Source organism: Bombyx mori, chromosome 21 (genome assembly GCF_030269925.1).
Source record: "Bombyx mori chromosome 21, ASM3026992v2".
Classification (NCBI taxonomy): Eukaryota; Metazoa; Arthropoda; class Insecta; order Lepidoptera; family Bombycidae; genus Bombyx; species Bombyx mori.
In genome coordinates this window covers 13,903,853-13,925,995 of record NC_085127.1, presented here as the reverse complement: position 1 = coordinate 13,925,995, position 22,143 = coordinate 13,903,853, and the positions used below count along the sequence as shown (strand labels likewise).

The window sequence follows — 22,143 nt, the reverse complement described above, 5'->3', positions numbered from 1 at the left end:
GATGGTGCGTGGCAGAAAAGATCTCTGGAAACGCACTGTCGATGAACGCAGCGGTTCCTGATAATATGGATGAACTCTGCTCTGATGGCGGGAGGTGCGATCGGTAGTCCAAAAGCACGAAGGGTGCCGGCCAACAAGTAGGGACAGGTAGGTAGTGTCTACTGTGGGTGGGGCGGATTACAGGTACCGAAGCAGGGGCCGCGTCACGTCGTGTGTCTCTGGGCCGGGTCGACCTGGCGTACCCTGGGCTCACTCACACAACCAAACCCAAAAATAATTGTAAATGTGGCTACGTTTATTTATTTATTTATTACACTTCATGTAAAATGTACATTGGCGGACTTAATGCCTAAGGCATTCTCTACCGGTCAACCAAAGGTAGTGCAGAATAAATAGTGGTAGGTGCAATGAAATTTATATTAAGTTACAAATACATACACATATACATATATATACATACGTATTTAATAGGTTGGGGAAAATTCTTTTCGCATTATAGTATGTATGAACTATAGTAGAATTATTTTGTCCGTGCAGTTTGGGACATAAAACATATCCCGGCTAGGGCGCACCGCCATTATCGATAAAAACAAATGAGTCATCGAAGGCAGGTACAGGGCGGCGGGGTGGTATACGAAGGGTGGTGAGACATTGTTATGTTTTGAGTCATTTGTACTTACCTGTAAATTATAGTACATTATGTCGAAGAGAAATGTGTGTTTATGCATTCGTTCTCTGAATTTCTTTAGTGACACAAATGCTACTCCTTTGCTTTGTATCAAAACGGCAGAATTTATTCAAAATAATATTTGCACCTGTTGTTATCAGCAATTTGTTAAATTTTTTCATTGAAATAAGAATAGATCCCGAAAAGTTACAAAGTGTTAATTTCTGCCGTTCTCGTTAACTTGCTGTGGCGATATGCGGTGTAAGTGTTTGATTAGTGATTTTTTCTTTCATTTTTATCACTAACCCACAAAATGACAAAACTAAATACACTATCGATAACGCTTATCGACAACAATAATGCGCATCACTATGCCCGTCCGTAAGGCTCGTGAGTGGAAGAGAGAGCGAAATACTCGCTTCACCGCTTCGATTTTTATGACCCAAACTGCACGGACAAAATAATTCTACTATAGTAGTGTAGTGTTTAGATATACAGTAAAAGAAAAAACCAAATTGGCAAACGTTTAATGGTTGAAATAAATAAAAGTTAGGTTAGTTGCGCAAATATTTAAGCCCGAATGAAATACGGTAAGGTGTCTAAAGGTGCCGGGTATTTTCTTATCCAGTCGCCTCCGGGGAACACCCGGCCGGGGTCTCCCTGCGCTAACCACGTCCCCGGGGGCAAGTACACGTCACGCGACCTCGCCCCCCGCTCTAACACCGGGGCCACCAAGATCCCCTCACCCAGGAGATATTCTGGAAACCAATTATATTTAGGGACTAAAAAGATAATTCAACGAAAATTCGCTTACAAAAAAGTTATCATTTTAAATGAAAGAACCGCCCATAAGTGGCTTGGTCTAGTTGGAGAAGCTGACAAGCATGGTAATGGTCAAGGACGAGTAAAGTGTTACTGTTCAACGTTTGAATATTTGATAACTAATTATTATTTTTTATGCTTATTTGGGTGGACGAGCTCACAGTCCACCTGGTGTTAAGTGGTTACTGGAGCCCATAGACATCTACAACGTAAATGCGCCACCCACCTTGAGATATAAGTTCTATAGCCAATGGAGACCACTTCGAATGAGCTTTTTATACTTTAAATTGTTTTATATTTATGTATTAAACTAACACACTGTAAAAGTAATAAATGTTATTTGCAATAGATTTTTTTTTCCTTTTTCACAGTATTTATGGCCAGACTAAGTAGTTACAAGGGCTGCCCCACCCTTCAAACCGAAACGCGTTACTGTTTCACGGCAGAAATAGGTAGGGCGGAGGTACCTACCCGTGCGGACTCACTAGACTACTACCATCTATTTTGTCTATATCTATATATATATATATAATATATATATATTTATCTAGGATTTCTTGACTTCATTTCTATTCCTTACGTTTTCATGCGCATATAACGAACGAATAGTATCGCAGAGATCTAGCATTTTGTTTAACTTAGAAGCCCATTCAATTTCTCGCCGGATCTTCTCAGTGGGTCACGTTTCCGATCTGTTGGTAGATCTTGCGAAGCATTGCTATTGCTAGGGCTAGTGTTAGCAAATTCTCTCAGATTGAGCCAGTGAGCTCACCTACCCGTCCGCGCATATCCGCGCGGTAGGCAGCGGCTTGGCTCTGCCCCTGACATTGCTGAAGTCCATGGGCGACGGTAACCGCTCACCATCAGGTGGGCTGTATGCTCGGCTGCCTACAAAGGCAATTATTATTTTTTTATCGGGAATAGCCTTTTATGCTACCAGCGAATCTTTCTTGCTAAGAAAATCCCAAGAGTTACATAAGCTACTAACATCTTATCTATTGTTAATCTTAATCCATCAATAGCAGTTCTTACCATCCCAAATATCATAGGCTGTGGTATCGTTGGGCGCGATCCACCATATCGGAGGGTTTACAGGAGTACCGTCCAGGGTAGCTTGCTTGCAGGCGGCCACAATGTCGACCGCGTGCTTCGCGTGGAGCGCCACGTATTTCTGGCTAATTTCAATTGTCTACAATATTTTAAGTTTCATACAATTGTAGGTTCCATCACTAAATCGCGCACACAGTTGGAACAGTAATACAATCAGCCCTTATTTCCGTAAAAGTCCGTATTTCTTCTGTACACCAATCTGGGCTCTGATAATCACTTGACCACCCATCTATGGAAATCTATATATTAATACGTGAAGCAAAAACTTTGTACCCCTTTTTACGAAAATTGCGCGGACGGAGGAGTATGAAATTTCCCACACTTATTCATAATATAGAGAAAGAGTGCAGAATACAATTTTTTTTAATTAGGCATTAAAATACAATAAATCAATTAAAAAAAACGTTACACACACTACCATGTATTTGATCCACACACACGCATGCATATCTACTATTTGTATATTATCAAACTTTTCATTATGCTTAAAGTCTGCGGTCAAATTGAGAATAGATAATTATTATGGTTTGTCTTTATTAATATTTGTCTAAACTGTAGTCTTGGCGAAATCTGTGATTATAGAAGCATAATTATAGTATCTGACAATAGAATCACAATACTGTACAAACTTATAATTTTAATTAATTATGGTCGAATTTCGACTACCAGGGGACTACTAGTAACTTAAATTCGGCCCAGAACTAACAAAAGAATACTTTTTCAATCGTCTCAAAAGTCCTTAATTCGATGAGAAATAAACATGTTTCAGTCAATTTGTACCTCATTATCGAAGTCCCAGGGTACATAGCTGAACTGCATGCTAGGCATAAACGTTGTGGCTTGGAGCCACCTGATGAACAACTCTTTAGTCGGTGGTTCGTTGTACCCGTTTCCTCCGATCATGTCAGGTAAGACTAGGGGGTAACCGTTCATGTTCATCTGCAGCAAAGTGGTCACGACGGTCGGAAGACCATTCTCGAAGGTCCAGTAGCTGTCCTTGTCTATCATTCGCACGAAGACCGGGAGGTCTTGGGTCCTGGAAATATTAGTTAACCATATTTTTGCGTTTTTATCGCTACATTAGGAGACATACTGAGTTCTGCGTACATTTTGAATATTAATTAGTATGTAGAGATTTTTTTGTTACTGCCCTTGTAGTGACCTGGTAGAATAGCGGCGCGTACTAAAAGTACATTAAGTGTTATGATTTCTCAGGAAATTGTTTGCAATTTGAACTCATCATTTGTGGAATATAATTATGTATTTGTTAAATTCATCAAAACTTGTAATTTGATTTACAAAGATTATAATATATCTTAATTATGAAAACGGACCTGTATCCAGCTCTGACTTCTACCATCGGGCCGAACTCAGCCACAGCCCTCACGTAGTCGGCAGTGATTACACCAGGTTGGTCTCTGATGTCCCCTCGAAGGACGGGTATCTAGAGCAACAAATATACACGGTGTCAGCGGTGAGACACTCCCGAAAATGAAAACAATCGAAATTACTACTGGTATCTTTGATGTTGACTCAAAAATTGATTCCGGAACGGTTACAACGTTTTATTAACATTCACGTCCCATAATGATAGCTAAATAGAACGGTAATTTAATAAAAAAAAACATGATATATTCTTTTCTAAATAGTAAATTATAGAGCCAGTTTCTAAGCTAAAGTGTTCTTTAAATGTATTTTATGTGTCACATAAAAGCTCTTTTGCAAAAAAAGGTGAAGACATTACATTTCCAACCTATAACCTACGCTTGATAGAACTAATGTAGACATTTCATAATAACAGTGCTTACTTGTGGAGACCAACTCGATTCTCCTCCATCGAATTTAAAACTGTCGATTCCATTAGACTTTTGAAGAGCGCGCAGCCTGTCCACGTACCACTGGCGGGCGTCAGGTTTGGTGAAATCAATGTATGATGTGGTGGTGCCATTGTCGTTCCACCAGCTCGTTTCCACTGAACCGTATTCAGAAGAAACTAAATAACTGCAAAGGAATTACGCGTATGACTAATTTGTTTATGTAGCGCTCACACCAAACTAATTCCATTTTCTTACCCCTTCGCTTTGGCTTCAGAATACCATGGCTCGCAACCTTTGTTTATAAATGGATGGGTCCAAAGCGTCACCCGGAAACCTTTAGCTTTGAGTTTTCCAACCATATCTTTCATGTCGGGAAATCTTCTAATATCAACAGTTTGGGAACCATAACAAATCTCCCATAGATCGTCGATTTCCATTTGACTATTAGGAAAACCATTTTTATTTATTTCATCGGCGAATTTTAATACAACGTCATGGTTCACGTCCCTTTTGTACCTGGCCCAGGTTGACCATATAGGGTACTTTATCATTCGCTCATCAGGAATCGCTTTGGGCTTGTTCAAATATTTCTCTACTGCGAATTGATGGGCCTGTTTGACGTCACCGAAGATGCCTAAAGCGTATACGAGTTCGTTGCTCTCTCTATTCTTTGAATACGGGGGTCTGATCTGAGCTATGAAGCAAGCGGCATTCTTTTCTAAGTCGTTTTGGTCAATGAATAATGGGACTTTTTTGTCGAAGTAATAAAATATGCCCTGGGAGTTGAGCCAGTAAGGCTCGGCTACAGCACTGTTGTCCGCTTCCTTGGTCACATACGAGTAGTTCGGGAGAACGAGTCTCTCGATGGGCCAGTATTGGCGTTTTTGTTGCGGGCCTCCATACCAGCTGTCGGTGCCTTAAAGTATTTATATTTATTAAAATGTATTGTTAATGAGAAAACCGTTGCTGCATTGGCCCTTCAGTATTCTTTAGGTCATATATAAATAATTCATGTGTATCTCATAATATATTGTTGAGTGAAGTCAAATAGAACCTAGTGAATTTGATTCGCCGTTTTTTTAGTACCAGTAGTGGAATTTACTTAAGTATTTACAATTACAATACAATTTTGAATATCAATGGGTCAGCTTTAACCACAAGGTTCACGATTCGAATGAATGACAACGATTTAAGATTCAAATAAATGTCCTGTCTTCATTATTTGTCTACGCATGACGTAAGTTAGATCTAATTAATATCCAATCGTAAAAGTATTTTAATAATTTCTACGCGTTCTCAGAAAATTTACAACCATTACCGAGATTAGCACAGTCCTCCAGTCGGGTGTTCTTTGTTGTTTTCCAAGCGAACGACAGCAGGTGACCTTTCCTCTCACCCGCGATATGCTCGACACTGATTCTGACCGTGGTGTCGTTTTTGAACTGGATCAATACGTCGCCGTTCTGAATTATGTCCTTTATGCCAGACGTTCGACGTCCTATGACTGAAATCACTTCTGAAATGCCTCCTGTCGAATTAAAGTTTGTTTAGCGGCTTTTAAAATGAAGTAGTGGTGGTAGGTTTGTCTTGGTGGTAGGGGGTTCAACTGGTGGTAGGACTTCTTGTGAGTACGCGCGGGTAGGTACCACCGCCCCGCCTATTTCTGCCGTGAAACAGTAATGAGTTACGGTTTGAAGGGTGGGGCAGCCGTTGTAACTATACTGAGACCTTGGAACTTATATCTCAAGGTGTGTGGCGCATTTACGTTGTAGATGCCTATGGGCTCCAGTAATCACTTAACACCAGGTGGGCTGTGAACTCGTCAACACATCTAAGCAATGAAAAAAAAGGCGGGGAAGTATAGCGCATCGAATGGCCAAGAGTTCAAACTAGATACGACCTTCAGCAATGAAGAGAACCGATTCAGAAGAAGAAGAAGAGTGCAGCTCTTCGTAACGGTTGTACTCGACCTTGGTATTGAAGTAGCTAAAACTTGAGTAAAACTCAAATCTTGGAAATGAATTTATTGAAACTTCCGCATTCAAATCAACGTGGTATCGGTGCACATCAGGTAGACTCGTCGATTGTTTCAAATAATCCCAAAATTTCTTTATTTATTAAGTTGCACAAACAAAGTGTTCATCACTACAAAATATTGACAAATTGACAAAAGTTCATGGCAGATGTCACCTAAATTATAGGTGCAATCGATTCAATTCGCCTCAATAACTACTTATTCCTACGAATAAATAATAAGTCTATTTATTCCTCGACTTATTCCCACTTATCCCTATCGACTAAAACACCCAGGTTGCTTGCGGAGGCCACGATAACTGTTTTCACATAAAATCCGTAACCCCAAACTAAATGCAGACCCGATCAAGCTTCTAACAAAATTATACTATATTCTAACAGATATTCATAAGTTTACGTAAACAATACTTACTTCTATTTAAAAGTACGTTAAGTCCTCCATATGGGTTGTCTTGTAGTTTCAATTTGACGTCAGTCGAGTCTATGAGTGATATGTCTACAGCATTGACAAATACTACTGTCGATAACAGTAGTACTAAAAGAAAAAGTACATTTTATTTAGTTCTAGCGAATAAGTAATAAAAGTCGTCGTGGCCTAAAAGATAAGACATTCGGTGCATTCGTATTTAGCGATGCATCGGTGTTCGAATCTCGCAGGCGGGTACAAACTTTTCTAATGAAATACGTACTTAACAAACGTTCACGATTGACTTCCACGGTGAAGGAATAACATCGTGTAATAAAAGTCAAGCCCGCAAAATTATAATTTGCGTAATTACTAGTGGTGGGACCTCTTGTCAGTCCACACGGGTAGGTACCACCACCCCGCCTATTTCTGCCGTGAATCAGTAATGCGTTTCGGTTTGAAAGGTGGGGCAGCAGTTGTAACTATACTATCTCAGTATTAGATTATATTATTAGAACTCAAATCTCAAGGCGGCATTTACGTTGTAGATGTCTATGGGCCCCGGTGACCACTTAACATTATGTGTGCTATGAGCTCGTCCACCCATCTATGCAATAAAAAAAATTAAAAAAAGTGTTATTTTCATAGGTTTCAATATGCCAACGGTTTTTATGGCAACACAATCATTTGTTGTAAGAGACCATTTCCATACTAAAATTCTTGTGTAAGTTGTAGTGTTTTCAGGAAGTCTGGTAAAAATAATTGGTAATACTTTTTCGCACGAATTGCGTTGTTGAGGAATCATTAGTATTTAGAAGATTAGATAATACACTTGATTTTACAAGTGTAACCTTTATTTAGACGAGCTTCTTGTTCACAAATTGCTTCCTATCATATGCACGGCGAGCACAAAAAATTGTTTAAAGTGTGATAGAACAGAGTTATACAGGAACTTGAAATTTAAATCTCAGGGTAGGAGGCATTGGGATTACAGCTATATTTCCTTTGTCCGTGTCACTTGTCAGAGCGGTTGTGGTCGTCATTCAGTATTATTGCTGTTCTGCAGATGTTATGTGTCTCACGAGCAATCGCCACTTCTCTCGATTTGCGGTGGGCCTGGTACACTCATGCAAACAGCCGCCAACTTGACTTGACTTGGTCGGTCTATCGCATGGGCAACCTTCCACGCGTTCTGGTGCCTTCCACTTTGCCCTGAACGACAAGGCGCTCTATAGAGTCATTTATTTGCCCGACATATGTCCAAAAAATGATAGTATGCACGTTATATGTCACTTAAAAATCTATATTAATACGTGAAGGAAAAACTTTGTATCCCTTTTTACGAAAATTTCGCAGGCGGAGGAGTATGAAATTTCCCACACTTATAGAGAATATAGAGAAGGGGTACAGAATGTTAATATTTTTTTAAATTATGCTTAAAAACATTAAATCAATAAAAAAACATTACACACACTGCCATGTATTTGACGCACACACGCATGCATACAATCATTATACGTTTGACGTCTGTGGTCAAATTGAGAATAGATTTAATATTGTTTGTCTTTATTAATATTTTTCTGGAGTGTAGTCTTGGCAAAATTTGTGAAATTGCTTTGATGTGTGGACGACCTCACAGCCCACCTGGTGTTAAGTGGTTACTGGAGCCCATAGACATCTTACAACGTAAATGCGCCACACACCTTGAAGTTTAATAGTCGTTGAAAATACAATCATAGTAGTGTACAAACTTACAATTTCAATTAATTATAGTCGAATTTCGACCACTGCGGGACCTCTAGTATCTTTAAATCAGTTTAAGTGATACGATTGACCATATCTTTTGAAATGCAGTACAATGAATTACTCACAGAATATTTTGGCGTCCATCGTTGACTGTAATCGGATCGCATCTGCGTGCAGACCACTCCTGATATGCTGTTTTCATCGTGCCACAATTAAAACAGTACGTCGTATTAAACTGCTTCTCTAAGGACACATTTCCATTTGTACTCGCTGAAAAGTGTCTATTAATTTATAATGAAACATACTAACTTGAATTTTTACAATTATTAATGCCCTTTTAATTTTTCCAACAATTCGAATAAATTACATAATATTATGTAATGATAACTATGACAAATAGTTCGATTTCCCATTAGGAGGGGTGGACTAGCTTTAAAATGCAACTTATAACGCGCACATCCCTATTGGTTAGTGTTTACTCCTTGTTGGTCTTTGAGGGCCATGCATGTGGGCGGAGCGGCAGACTCCGCCGGCCGACCACTAAGCTTCCAGAAAAAGTCAGTCCTTCAGTCGATAAAGACAAGCGCTTAAATTGTGTTTACCTCAATTACTTATCTTTAAGTTCATTGTTGATTGTTCACACATCATTAAACTATACCTTAAACTGTGATAGTTTTAAATCGTTATAAACTTTATTACCGTTACGCCGGTAAGAGTAATGCCATCTATCGCCGAATAGTCGAACGAATATCGAAGGATCTAGCAGCACCTAGAACGCTCGAGAAGTACAACGCCATCTATTGTCAGATAGCGAAAACACAATACTAGACTTTTGTGAAATATTCTCGGCGATTCTAGGGATTTCGTCTCGACTATAAAAGCGTTGCAGAGATGGCACGCAGTCAGTCATTCATTGAAACTACTCGATGCGAAACAGCGAGCGGATCACCTGAGGCGAAGCGGAAGAAGCGAATTGAGGGTTTTAAAGTGTTTGTTGAGTGTTTTAAGTGTTCTCAGTGATAAATACAGTTTTTTAAGTAGAATTTTTATTTATCCCGAATCCCAGCTTATATATTATTTAGGGACAGTGCATATACTCTTCTTGAAGATCATAGGGTAGATTCTAGCTGGTTCTTTTTTAATGAGAGTAGACATAAAACCTCTCGCATGGCCACTTATAAAAAAGAAACATAAGAAGCAAAAGTCAAAAATAAAAAAAAGAAGACTATCGCCGACCGCACCGCACGCGCTGTACACGCACACGCCGCTTATTTTTTCACATAAATATTTTCATGGACTCTAATTAATTCTCTATTATACAAACTCTTACTGACGACCATATTCGTCGTTGCGCGAGTGATATACAAGTTTTATAGACAATAATTTAGAAGAGTGCCGTGTCAAGTCGCCGCCATTACGCGTCGTCCAGCAGTGGTGTCAAATTCTGCAGCCTGGAAGAAGCTAGCGACGGGTTGGCAGGTACGTCTACTTCTCATAGCCTAACCTCGGCCTTCCCCTCTTTTGTGCATCTTTAGCGATACTCGCCCCCGCAAAACTTCCTTCAAAAATATTGAACCAGCGCACCGCCGTGGTGGAAAATTTGTAAAGAGTTTTTCCCACTATTATTGGTCCTTCGTCCCCGGATTACATTTTAATCATCGCTGATCACCGCTTATTACGCGAATAAACACGCTTTATTATATATTTTCATATTTTATTCGCACCGCATTTCATCATATTCCATTTTTTTTGACAGGTCATTGACCTTTACATACGCAATCCGCAACAATGTCTTCGGCTGAACAAAAATTGACAATTCTAGAATGTCAACGACAAGTCTATTTCGAACACATACAACGTATTTACGATTTATCTCGCAGTAATTTAAATGATCCTGAAACATTGGAAAACTTTCTTTGTTCGGTAGAAACAATCGATGAGACACGCATTAATTTCCAACAATGTCTCAAGGATATAAATCAATTAATATTAAAAATCGACACAGATTCTAAACCCGACTTCAATAAGTGGCTCGCTTTTGAAGATTTATATTGTCGTATCAAACGTAAACGTTCGCAGTTAGAATCAAAACCCACCATGTCTGTCAACAGAAATGACAACTGTTGGCAAGGTGTTAAATTAGCTCGCATTGAAATTCCCGAATTCGATGGGAACCCTAAAGATTGGCCGTTATTTTTCGCAACTTTTAAAAACGCTGTACATTTGAACTCATCTCTTTCTCTCACTGAAAAAATGTTTTATCTCGCTAGTAAATTAAAAAACAAAGCTAAAAATGTTTATGCCGGTTTCATTCCATGCGCTGAGAATTACGAAACTATTTACAAAGCACTCGTGTCAAAATATGAAGACAAAAGGAACCTAGCAGGTACTTATCTGAATCAAATATTTTCATTGAAACCGATTACGTCAGTCACTGCTGAAAATTTAGAAAATCTTGTCGATCAATTTTCAAACTCATACCTCGCTCTTAATAATTTACAAATACCTAACTTGTGTGACTTCGTCATGTCCTACACTTTATTACACCGCTTAGATACAGAAACCGCACGTCTTTTTGAGATGAATAATTGTGATAAGGACATACCTACTTATCAGGATTTAATTTCATTTGTTCGTGATCGTATAAAAGTTTTAAATCGGACAGGTAATAACAACCTGAACAGCGCAAGTACTTCATCGAAGCCTATGCACAACAATGCAAATAAAAATAGCTCACGATCATTTGTCGTAAACAACACTGCATGTCAGTTGTGCAGTGACTCTAATCATAACCACCTATATTCTTGCCCGAAATTTAAATCGCTTACCCCGCGTGAACGTTATGATTATATTAAAAAGATACGTGCTTGTATCAACTGTCTAAGTTTACAACATAACACAAATACTTGTAAATCTGAGAATAGATGCGCTAATTGTAAAAAGTTACATCATACGACTCTTTGCTTCGCTGAGAAAGCATCAGCTGCATTGCCGCCGGTACAGCCGCCTCAGTACTTACACCGCCGCACTGATAACAATACGCATAGTCCAATAGTCATTGGTCAGAAATCTACCGTGTCTTCAAGTTCGATTTCTACCAAGCCTGTTGATAATAACGCTCCATTTTGTAGTATGAGTGCTAACTCAAATAACACGCGAAAAACTAACAATGTTTTACTTGGCACCGTTCTTGCTGATGTGAAAAGAAGTGACGGAACTCTTGCTCAAATTAGAATTTTGATTGATAATGGATCGCAAAACCATTTTGTTACCCGCAAAGCTTGTAAACATTTAGGCCTTCGTATCTTCCACGACAATTCCGAACGATCCGTAAATGGAATAGGAACTAGCTCTCAAACTATAATCGGAACTACCGATGTAACGTTACTGTCTAGGTACGATGCAAACTTTTGTTTACGCATAAACCCACTCGTTCTTAAAAATATTTCGAGTAACTTGCCGAGTTGTGAATTTGACATTTCGTCTCTTAATTACCTAAGTAATAATAATATACAGCTCGCAGACCCGCACTTTAATAAACCCGCTGAAATAGACATTCTGCTTGGCGCCGAAGTATTCATGCAGATCCTAAGACCTACAAAGCTACTAGGTCCGCCTGGAAAACCTGATTTATTGGAAACCGCATTTGGATACATACTCTTAGGGTCGATCGCTTCGCTCCCTTGTCACAATAATACCGCGCCTTGTGATAACGATCACGCCTTTTTATCGTCGAGTAACGACTCGATCGAAACTTTAGTCTCAAAGTTCTGGGAGTTGGAGTCAGTTCCGACTAAAACACACCTGTCTAAAGCCGAACAGGAATGTGAGGATTTTTATGATTTAAATACATACCGCGATAACACAACTGGACGCTACGTCACCGCTTTGCCTTTCTTGAGGTCGCCTACCGCTCTGGGCGATTCTCTTACAACCGCACGTCGCTGTCTGTCGTCACTCGAACGCAGATTTAAGACAAAGATCGCTTTAAAAACTGAATACGATGCCGCGATGAGAGACTATCTCGAACGGAACATCATTTCACCCGCACCCGCTCTTACTGATACGAATTATTACGTCATCCCTCACCACGGTATAAGCCGAGAAGACAAACCGCTCCGCATTGTACTGAACGCAACTGCACGATGCATAGATACAAACGTTTCATTGAACGATTGTTTACATTCCGGTCCTAATTTGCAAGCAGACTTAACCGCGATTATTTTAAAATTCAGACTGTTTCCGATTGCTTTAACCGCCGACATCAAACAAATGTTTTTGGCTATAGGCATTCGTGAGGAAGACCGCCGTTTTTTGAATATACTATACAAATTTGACGAAGATGATACCGCGAAAATGTATCATTTTAATCGCGTTTGTTTTGGTCTACGGTGCTCGCCGTACCTTGCTATGAAGACAGTTAAGCGTCTCGCCCGCGATGAAACTGATTTCCCGATCGCTTCAGAAATCGCTAGTGATCATCTTTATATGGATGATCTAGGAGTTTCGGTAGATACGCCCGAGAATGGAATTCAGTTGGCTCATGATTTAATCGAACTATTCAAACGTGGTGGTTTCGACTTAGTTAAATTCGTTAGCAACTCGCCCGAGGTGTTAAAATCGATTCCGCAAGCCAACCGCTTATCTTCAAAAATTGAATTCGATAAGGAGGATAATATGAAGCTCCTAGGTTTAATCTGGTCACCGGTCGAGGATGAATTTTCAATCGCTATTAAATTCAACCCGCAAGCAAAATGTACTAAACGCCTTATGCTTTCCACAATCGCTAAACTGTGGGACATAAACGGATTTTGTGCCCCTGTCATCTTACACGCAAAATTATTAATAAAAGCTCTTTGGATAGCTCAGATTGATTGGGATGTAGAGCCCCCAAGCGACATCTGTGCTGCATGGAAACGCTTTCTTAGTGAACTCCCCGCTCTGCAAGACTTTAAAATACCTCGCTTCGTAGGCATCGTGCCCGAGTCCCGTGTCATACTACTGGGATTTGCGGACGCTTCTGAAAAAGCGATGGGTGCTTCTGTGTACATTTGTGTACAACCGGCTTCCGGACCAAATGAAGTCAATTTAATTGGTGCCAAGAGCAAGGTCGCGCCGCTCAAGGTTGTTACATTAGCCCGCTTAGAGCTTTGTGCTGTAGTATTATTATCGAAGCTGTTTCGATTTGTTATCGACACTGTTTCTCCCCGCTGTCATGTCGACGAAATTTTCGCGTTTACTGATTCGACAGTGACCCTCCATTGGGTTCACTCGTCTCCACATCGCTTTGATACTTTCATTGCGAACCGCATCGCACAAATACAGAACAACCTTGACCCCAAACACTTCTACCATTGTGAAGGTACGCAGAATCCCAGCGACTGCTTGAGTCGTGGTCTCACACCCGCTCAATTATTGAATCACCCGCTGTGGCTCCATGGCCCCACATGGGCTCGTGATGACGTCCATACATGGCCCATCAACCGCTTCACGTTTGATCCCGCACAAGATGAAAAGATATTAGAGCTCAAAAAACAATCAAATGTCTTCATCACTACAGATGAGACAGAACCCTTTCTCTGTACGCTGGCCAAGCGCGTCTCTTCTTGGTCTAAGCTGCTCCGCATTGTGGTGTATATATATCGTTTCTTGGGTAAGCTCCCTCGCTCGGACCGAATGCAACTTGCACATCTACAGTTTGCTGAGACTGCTGTCGTAAAAGCGCTTCAACAGCATTACTTTCGAAACGACATCGATGCGCTCTCCAAGGGTCATCGAGTTTCGAGGTCTTTGCTTCCACTTTCTCCGTTTTTGAAAAACGACATTCTCCGCGTTGGAGGCCGCTTAAAAAACTCCTCGCTTGAGTTTGACAGCAAGCATCCGATTTTGCTTCCCAAAAAGGATCACATTGTCAATCTGATTATTGACTATCATCACCACAAATACCTACACGCTGGTCCGAACTTACTGTTATCACTTCTCAGACAAAAATTTTGGATCATTTCCGGTCGCAGTACCGTAAAACAACGCTTTCGTCTTTGTAACAGATGTTTCAAAGCTGCCCCCCGCACAGAGACGCCTTATATGGCTGATCTGCCCGCTTGTCGAGTCAACGAAACCGTCAAACCCTTTCTTTGGAGTGGCGTTGACTACGCTGGACCGCAGGAAATTTTAATTAGTCGTTACCGTGGTGCGCGCAAGGTCCGCTGCTACTATGCGCTCTTCACATGCATGGTTACAAGAAGCGTGCATGTTGAAATTGCGACAGATTTATCGACCGATTCCTTTCTTCGCGCTTTTCGTCGTTTTATATCACGTCGAGGCAAAATTAATTCGCTATTTTCCGATAACGGAACGAATTTCATAGGCGCCAAAGCCAAGCTCGATGAATTGAGCGAGTTTCTCAGGTCTAAAGCCTTCTGTAAAGCCTTTGAGCAGGAAACTCTCTATCAAGGCGTCAATTGGTCGCTGAACGTACCTACAGCTAGTCACATGGGTGGTAGCTGGGAGAGTATGATTCGAGTTTTCAAAATGCATCTACGCCGCACTATCGGAGACGTTCTTCTCACCTATGAGGAGTTGCTCACCGTCGTTACCCAGGTCGAAATGATTTTAAATAGTCGTCCGCTAATTGCACAATTAAATTCACATCCCGGAGAACCGGAACCTTTAACGCCTTCGCATTTTTTAACTCTCGGACCGCTAGACTCCTTTCATTCTGATCCGCGTTTAGATTCGGTAGATTTAGTTCGCAATAAACGACTTGTCGATGACATTGTTCAGAGATTCTGGAATCGCTGGAGGCGTGAGTACCTAAACACGCTTCAAACACGCGCTAAATGGAACACCAAATCTAATCCGGTGACTAAAGGTACTGTTGTCCTTCTTAAAACAGAAAACTCACCGCCTTTACAATGGCCAATGGGCATAATTGAAGAAATAATGCCTGCCTCGGACGGGGTCGTTAGAGTAGTCAGAGTGCGCACACAAAACGGCACCTATCTTCGACCTGTAGTAAAACTTTGTGTTTTACCTTCCCAATAACCTATTTTCTCTTTTTTATTTTTTATTTATTTTTATCTCATTCTTTTTACTTAATACTTCATATCCTGCACTCATTAAGTACCATTTATACTTATTATTTGTACTTATTATGTACCACCGCACTACGCTGTTTCCACCCGCTCTCTAGTTCAACCATAATCGCTACATTTATGTACTTCTCTCTCATTGTTCAGGAGCTACATCTCCTAAAGGCCGGGGGGATGGTTCTTTTTTAATGAGAGTAGACATAAAACCTCTCGCATGGCCACTTATAAAAAAGAAACATAAGAAGCAAAAGTCAAAAATAAAAAAAAGAAGACTATCGCCGACCGCACCGCACGCGCTGTACACGCACACGCCGCTTATTTTTTCACATAAATATTTTCATGGACTCTAATTAATTCTCTATTATACAAACTCTTACTGACGACCATATTCGTCGTTGCGCGAGTGATATACAAGTTTTATAGACAATAATTTAGAAGAGTGCCGTGTCAAGTCGCCGCCATTACGCGTCGTCCAGCAGTGGTGTCAAATTCTGCAGCCTGGAAGAAGCTAGCGACGGGTTGGCAGGTACGTCTACTTCTCATAGCCTAACCTCGGCCTTCCCCTCTTTTGTGCATCTTTAGCGATACTCGCCCCCGCAAAACTTCCTTCAAAAATATTGAACCAGCGCACCGCCGTGGTGGAAAATTTGTAAAGAGTTTTTCCCACTACTAGCCTAGGGCAGCGACTAACCGAAGACGGTAATGATGGGGAATCACTGTAATACTCGTCGTTCTGTATTCGTATTATTCAAGCTTATATGGTAAATGTTGTAAGCGCGATTCGGAGGGTTTATGGTCTTTTTCTATTTTATGATATCTACTGTTATAGTATTGTTCATCTTTCTCCGTCGTCAAGTAATTTCGTATCTGACGATTCACGCGCCATTAATGTAATAGACGATTTTTCGGTCTGTCCAAATTCAATCAATCATTCCTATATACTGTTACGCGCTGGGGTTCAGGATAAATAAAAATTCTACCGAAGTACAGATTAAAACTTTATTAACACTTAAAATAGTTAACAAAAACATTAAAATTCTCTATTCACTTCTTCCGCTTCGCTTTAGGTGATCCATTTGCTGTTTCGCTTCGAGTAGTTCCGATTACTAACTGACTTCCTGACGTCCCTGCAACGCTTTTATAGTCGATACGACATCCCTGGAATTATCGAGAACATTCTCATAAGTCGAGTATTATCGATATGCGTTTCCGTCATTTGATAATAGATGGCGTTGTACTTCTCGAGGTTTCTCGACATTACTAGTTTCTTTGATATTCGTTTCGGCTATTCGGCGATAGATGGGGTTACTTTTACCGGCGTAACAATACATATGTACGTACGTACTTCTCTAAATTTGGATGATCAGTCAGAACCATTCATTATGTATAACTACTTAAAGAGGGACTTAAATTAATTTAAATTAATAATTAATATTCGATAATCGTTTGATATTACCAATGCAATCTTAGTTTTAAGATACTCGCCAATGGAAGCAGTCTGACTACACCTTTACATTTTGAAACAATTGCTCGCAAAAAATAATTTCCCTGTAACGAGTTGAATCGTAAACGATAAATGGCGCTTAGGTCCTGTAGATGATTCTAGAATTTATTGTCGTAGCACTATCTCTCATCAGTATCCGGCCACTTATATCATCAGAAGTTTGTAAAAAAACAAACAACGTTTATAAGTATCTACCAATATCTATTTATATAAAAATGAATTGCTCTTCGTTAGTCTCGCTAAAACTCGAGAACGGCTGGACCGATTTGGTTAATTTTGGTCTTGAATTATTTGTGAAAGTCCAGAGAAGGCTTAAAAGGTTTTTTCTTTGATGTGTCCCCCGTCGGACGGATTCCTTTTGTTTGTTTTAAGTTTATTTTATACAAAAGTTTAGGTCTTTTATTTATCGATTGAGGCACTACGAAGTCTGCCGGGTCAGTTAGTCGTAAATATAATTTTGTTATTGCTTAATTGGGTAGAAGCGGTTATCGAAGCACATAGACATCAACAAATTGGTCTCCACAATTGAGATGTGAATTCTAAGTTTCCGTTTTAAACAGCAATTACTTTTTTAATTTTACCAACATATATTTTTCTATAAATGCAGAATTTATGAGACTCCATCCCGGACGCTGGTATTGTCAAGGACACAGCTAATCCACTCCTAGCCGAAAGGAATTATCTTTAAACCTTATTTGAAGTTTTGAACACATATATCACACAACAAAGAGTTGTGAATGCATACCAAAGTTTTACGTACCTACATCCCTTGACTGTTTAAACCATTAAATAGCTTGCATTCATAATCCTGTTAATTGTCATTAATTTACATAAAGGAAACCATTTTTATGCGACGATCATCGTCCAATCGTTTATAGAACAATACGTTGAAGCATTTTGTTCTTGTTTTTGCTGTTTTACTTAAAGACGCGTAATCATTATGATAATATCATTTGTAGGTGCACATAAATAATTACTGTAAGTGTACCTCTCGTGTTTGTACACAGTAAAATAATGTATGTAGCGTAATTTATGCACAAATGCAATACACGTGTGTACTTCGTTTGACGCAACTAAATCCGGTCACCGTTCTGGCCGAACCCGTCGCTTGTGACGAAGGGCTCGACGAGTAAATTAACCCATAGACACAGCCCACTGAGTTTCTCGCCGGATCTTCTCATTGGGTCGCGTTTCCGATCCGGTGGTAGATTCTGCGAAGCACTGCTCTTGCTAGGGCCAGTGTTAGCAGCACTCCCGGTTTAAGCCCCGAAAGCTCACTTACACGCTAGGGTAACGCTGAAATAGCCTCTCAAAGCTATCAGCATAGGTAGGGTGAAAAATGCAGCTAAAACGGCAGGTAACCCTCCTTTGACACGGTAGCTACGTTCCTACAAAGTTCCGTGTTGTGTGACATCGTGTTAAATGAGAATAGAAGCCAACTTACACAAAGTTGAGTAAATTTTCTAAATGAACGTCTAAACTATGCCTGTATGTATTTTTTACCTATTGTAAATAAGAAGTAAGCAGTTCGGTTATTCCCATATATTGTGAGTTCATAGTGAATAATGTAATTTTCTATAATAAATTATTTTAAACAATAATTTCGTTATCATGTCGTAGAAGAACCATGTTATAAGAGAGTGGGTTTTGGGAAATTTTCTTTATAAGTTAGAGTGGGACCGCGTTATAAAATACCGCGTTATCTACCTATATATCTACGTATCTACGTATATCATTACATTCGGCTCCGAACAACCTCCGTTACGAGAAGGAGGACATATAAAGGAGTCATCTGTAACCACAGAAACTGTAAAGTATTGTTAACGTTGGAAATAATATAATAACAATAAAATACACGAGGATAAATCGTATAAGTAGCTTTAATTACATATGAACAACTTTGTTTAATCCGTATCCACTAATTTTTGGTTGATCTTTTTCATTAGTCGAGCGAACTCGCTCCCTGCAATTACTAAAACCATTATTTTGAAGAAAACAATATACAGCGTCTTCAACAACATTTATTCACATTAATATAACTTATAAAACAATGAAAACGTTAATAGCTAAAATTAATAATAGGGCAGAAAGACAAGGAGCCGTGGCCGCGTCGGGGGCGTTGACCTTCTCTCTCACGAAGTAGGGCAGCACATCCAGAGGCGCCGGGTACGCTCTCAGCCAGGTAGGACCTTCCAGGACCCGAGATCGGTCTCCTTCTTCATACCAGACGCCGGCAGGAAGGTACACGTCGCGACTGGTGGCGCCTTCCGTGAGCACGGGTGCGACTAGGATGTTCTCGCCGAGGAGATACTCTGGAATTTTAATGTTAGGATTAGTCTTCTCGAATCTAAGTCTGGAGAGAGATTGATGTTAGTTAGTTTGTGACTTTTTTAAATTGCCGTTGTATGCAGACCAGCGCTCGGTCCCTCTAATGGGAAGAGGTTAGCGTTGCTCGTCAAGGTCACGTGTACCTTTTCCTACCTATTCTAAGTGACCGCTAGGGGTCACCGAACGAGTAGGTGACCTCACGGGGCTCTAACCTGGGGACGTTGCTAACACTAGCCCCAGCAAGAGCTCCGCAGAATCTACCACCGGATCGGAGAAGCGAGCCACTGAGAAGATCCGGCGAGAAGCTCAGTGGGCTGTGTCTGAGGGCACACACCGCGGAGTCAATCCCAAAGCCAATGGCTTAACCCAATTGCTAAGTTCAGGAGCGATGGTGAATGATGGAGTCGCGTACCCGTGAGAACCCTGGCCCAGTTATGTTCGAGCAACAGAGAGCCTATTTCATTCACGCAAATTGAAACATACTCGTTAATAAGTTAAGTTCGCCTTTGTGTATATGTCATTTCTTGTTCATGTTCTTCTGTGTGATTTACAATAAAATTCAAATCTATTGAGCAAGACCAAAATAAATGCAATAGATAAATGCAATTTGGTATGGTAAAATTTCGATAATCATATTTGAAAAAATGGAGAGAGAATGTCCTAGAACAACTTGGCGTCGCTCGGTGGAGTAGGAGCTGGGTGTCTTGGGCATGACGTGGGAGGAGCTATAACAGACTGTCCAAGACCGATGTAGATGGAAGGATTTGATTCGAGCCCTACACCTAAACAGAGGGTAATAGGAAAGATAAAAGAAGAAGATATTAGAAAAATGCTTGATTGTACAGTAAGTTTCCTACCATCCCAAATGACAAGTGCCTCTTCATCATTAGGATCGATCCACCAGAGCGGGGCGTTGACCGGCTTGCCTTCCTTAACGGACGCCTCCATGATGGCGTAAATTTCATCAGCGTACGCCGCGTGGAGGTCAGTGTATTTCCGGCTTATCTCTGTTGTCTGAAAAGTGAAAATCATATTCGAAATAATAATCTATATTTAGTCAAAGTGCCCTCGAACGCATGAAGGGGAGCTTCTCTAAATGAACTAAAAGCTTAATTTATAATTAGCGCAATTTACACGCCGCCACCCGATCATCACGCTAACAAGATGCGACGTCAAATAAACTACGTAACGTTTTCGCCTTTAAACCAGTGTGCTTAGTGCGAGTTTTTTAAGTTCTCGATAGCGTAAAAGTTAACTCATATTTGTATGGAATGGGATCGTTTGCCTACGTTTGCCGCTAGGGGCGCTGTTCCAACTGCATACTAAATTGGGCTAACTTTTACGCTATCGAGAACGTTAAAAAACTCGCACTAAGCACACTGGCTTAAAAGCGAAAACTTTATCGATCATGACAATGAAAAGGGAGTAGGCTAGTAGATATCATTGAACACAAGATATCTGACAGATGCCTGAATCTCGCTTATGACAGTTTTAAGATAAGCTTGCATATAAACAAGTTCCGAACAACTATATTAAGTGTATAATCTATGATTCGGACCATCGGTCTACCGAGCAATATCACCCGCTCGGTGGAAGATCTTGCCTTTGTCGCCCCACCCTTCAAACCGAAACGCATTATTGCTTCACGGCAGAAATAGGCGGGGCGGTGGTACCTACCCGTGCAGACTCACAAGAGGCCCTACCACCAGTAATTACGCAAATTATAATTTTGCGGGTTTCATTTTTATTACACGATGTTATTCCTTCACCGTGGAAATCAGTCGTGAACATTTGTTGAGTACGTATTTCATTAGAAAAATTGGTACCCGCCTGCGGGATTTGAACACCGGTGCATCGTTTCAACACGAATGCACCGGACGTCTTACCCGTTAGGCCACGACGACTTCAAGGTATTACAATAAAGTAGTAACTACCAGAGAAATATGAATGACAAATTGTTAAGACGTCCGCATCTAGTAGACTATTATGATTGACGAATTCAATAAACTTTACTAATGTCTCATTCCAAAAGCACAATCTAAAACTGAACCATCCGAAATATTCGAAATTAAGAAACCCGAGACGGATCCGTAAAATTAAACTTTGAACCGAAATAAAATGTCAGAAGTTCGATAACGCCCGACAGATGTTAGTTACAAACGTGAAAGAATTACGTGGAAAGCTCAAAGCGAAATTGTAAAATTTTGAAATGGTTCAATTTAGGATGCTATCGTTGATTTTGTTTTCAGATGTCGTTTTTGTAACGAGAGATTTGATTTTGTAATAACGAAAATGGGAGTGTCGCCACTCGTCTGTATGGCGACATCCGCGTCCAACCAATTACGTAATAATCCAATAAAATAAGCCTTCGTAAGACTTACGTAGAACTGTCGTGCTGATAATAATATCCATTTTATTACATCAATTTTATTACTAAACAATTCAAACAGAGTAATCTAATTCTATTGTTTGTTGTAGCGTTATCCGTAGCCTGTGATCATGAAGGTGTGTTGATTGCTGTTATTTCCGCGGTTTTCTTTTCGTAACACGATCACGTCAATATCAAACGTCGAGCTCTTGTCTTTTAGAACAACAAATTCATTCTGATTTCTGATGTC

General features: G+C 40.2%; 3 protein-coding genes across 4 annotated transcripts in view; 1 reads left to right on the top strand and 2 right to left on the bottom strand.

Moving 5' to 3' along the window:
* Window positions 1-1,178: 1,178 nt before the first annotated feature.
* Window positions 1,179-12,563, bottom strand: LOC101738735 (myogenesis-regulating glycosidase). Its single transcript, XM_004925002.4, has 10 exons — window positions 12,458-12,563; window positions 8,728-8,872; window positions 6,863-6,985; window positions 5,735-5,944; window positions 4,672-5,332; window positions 4,408-4,600; window positions 3,934-4,043; window positions 3,380-3,635; window positions 2,522-2,678; window positions 1,179-1,425 (listed from the first exon to the last, which is right to left on the bottom strand). Exons 2-10 carry the CDS (start codon window positions 8,744-8,746, stop codon window positions 1,238-1,240), a joined length of 1,917 nt encoding a protein of 638 aa, XP_004925059.1. The 5' UTR covers window positions 8,747-8,872; window positions 12,458-12,563; the 3' UTR covers window positions 1,179-1,237.
* The window catches only part of LOC119630103 (uncharacterized), a 26,208-nt gene continuing 13,715 nt past the window's right edge, over window positions 9,651-22,143 (top strand). Inside the window, exon 1 of the mRNA XM_038018422.2 lies at window positions 9,651-16,219. Within this exon, the coding sequence (XP_037874350.2) occupies window positions 10,391-15,646 (5,256 nt within the window). The 5' untranslated portion in view covers window positions 9,651-10,390 and the 3' untranslated portion in view covers window positions 15,647-16,219. The remainder of the gene's footprint in view (window positions 16,220-22,143) is intronic.
* LOC101738603 (myogenesis-regulating glycosidase) overlaps window positions 19,203-22,143 on the bottom strand; it is a 16,832-nt gene continuing 13,891 nt past the window's right edge. For both annotated transcript variants that reach the window (XM_004925001.5, XM_021347263.3), the window contains exons 8-9: window positions 20,383-20,539; window positions 19,203-19,509 (exon numbers count right to left, since the gene is read on the bottom strand). In XM_004925001.5, coding sequence (XP_004925058.2) covers window positions 19,238-19,509; window positions 20,383-20,539 — 429 coding nt within the window. In that variant the 3' untranslated portion in view covers window positions 19,203-19,237. The remainder of the gene's footprint in view (window positions 19,510-20,382; window positions 20,540-22,143) is intronic.

Bases quoted from the DNA above. Each gene is read 5' to 3' on its own strand.
- LOC101738735 (XM_004925002.4), bottom strand. The intron at 2,679-3,379 runs GTACAAATTGAC...AAAATATTGTAG, and splicing joins CCTGGGACTTCGATAATGAG to ACAATTGAAATTAGCCAGAA. The intron at 1,426-2,521 runs GTAAGAACTGCT...ATTGGTTTCCAG, and splicing joins AGCCTATGATATTTGGGATG to AATATCTCCTGGGTGAGGGG.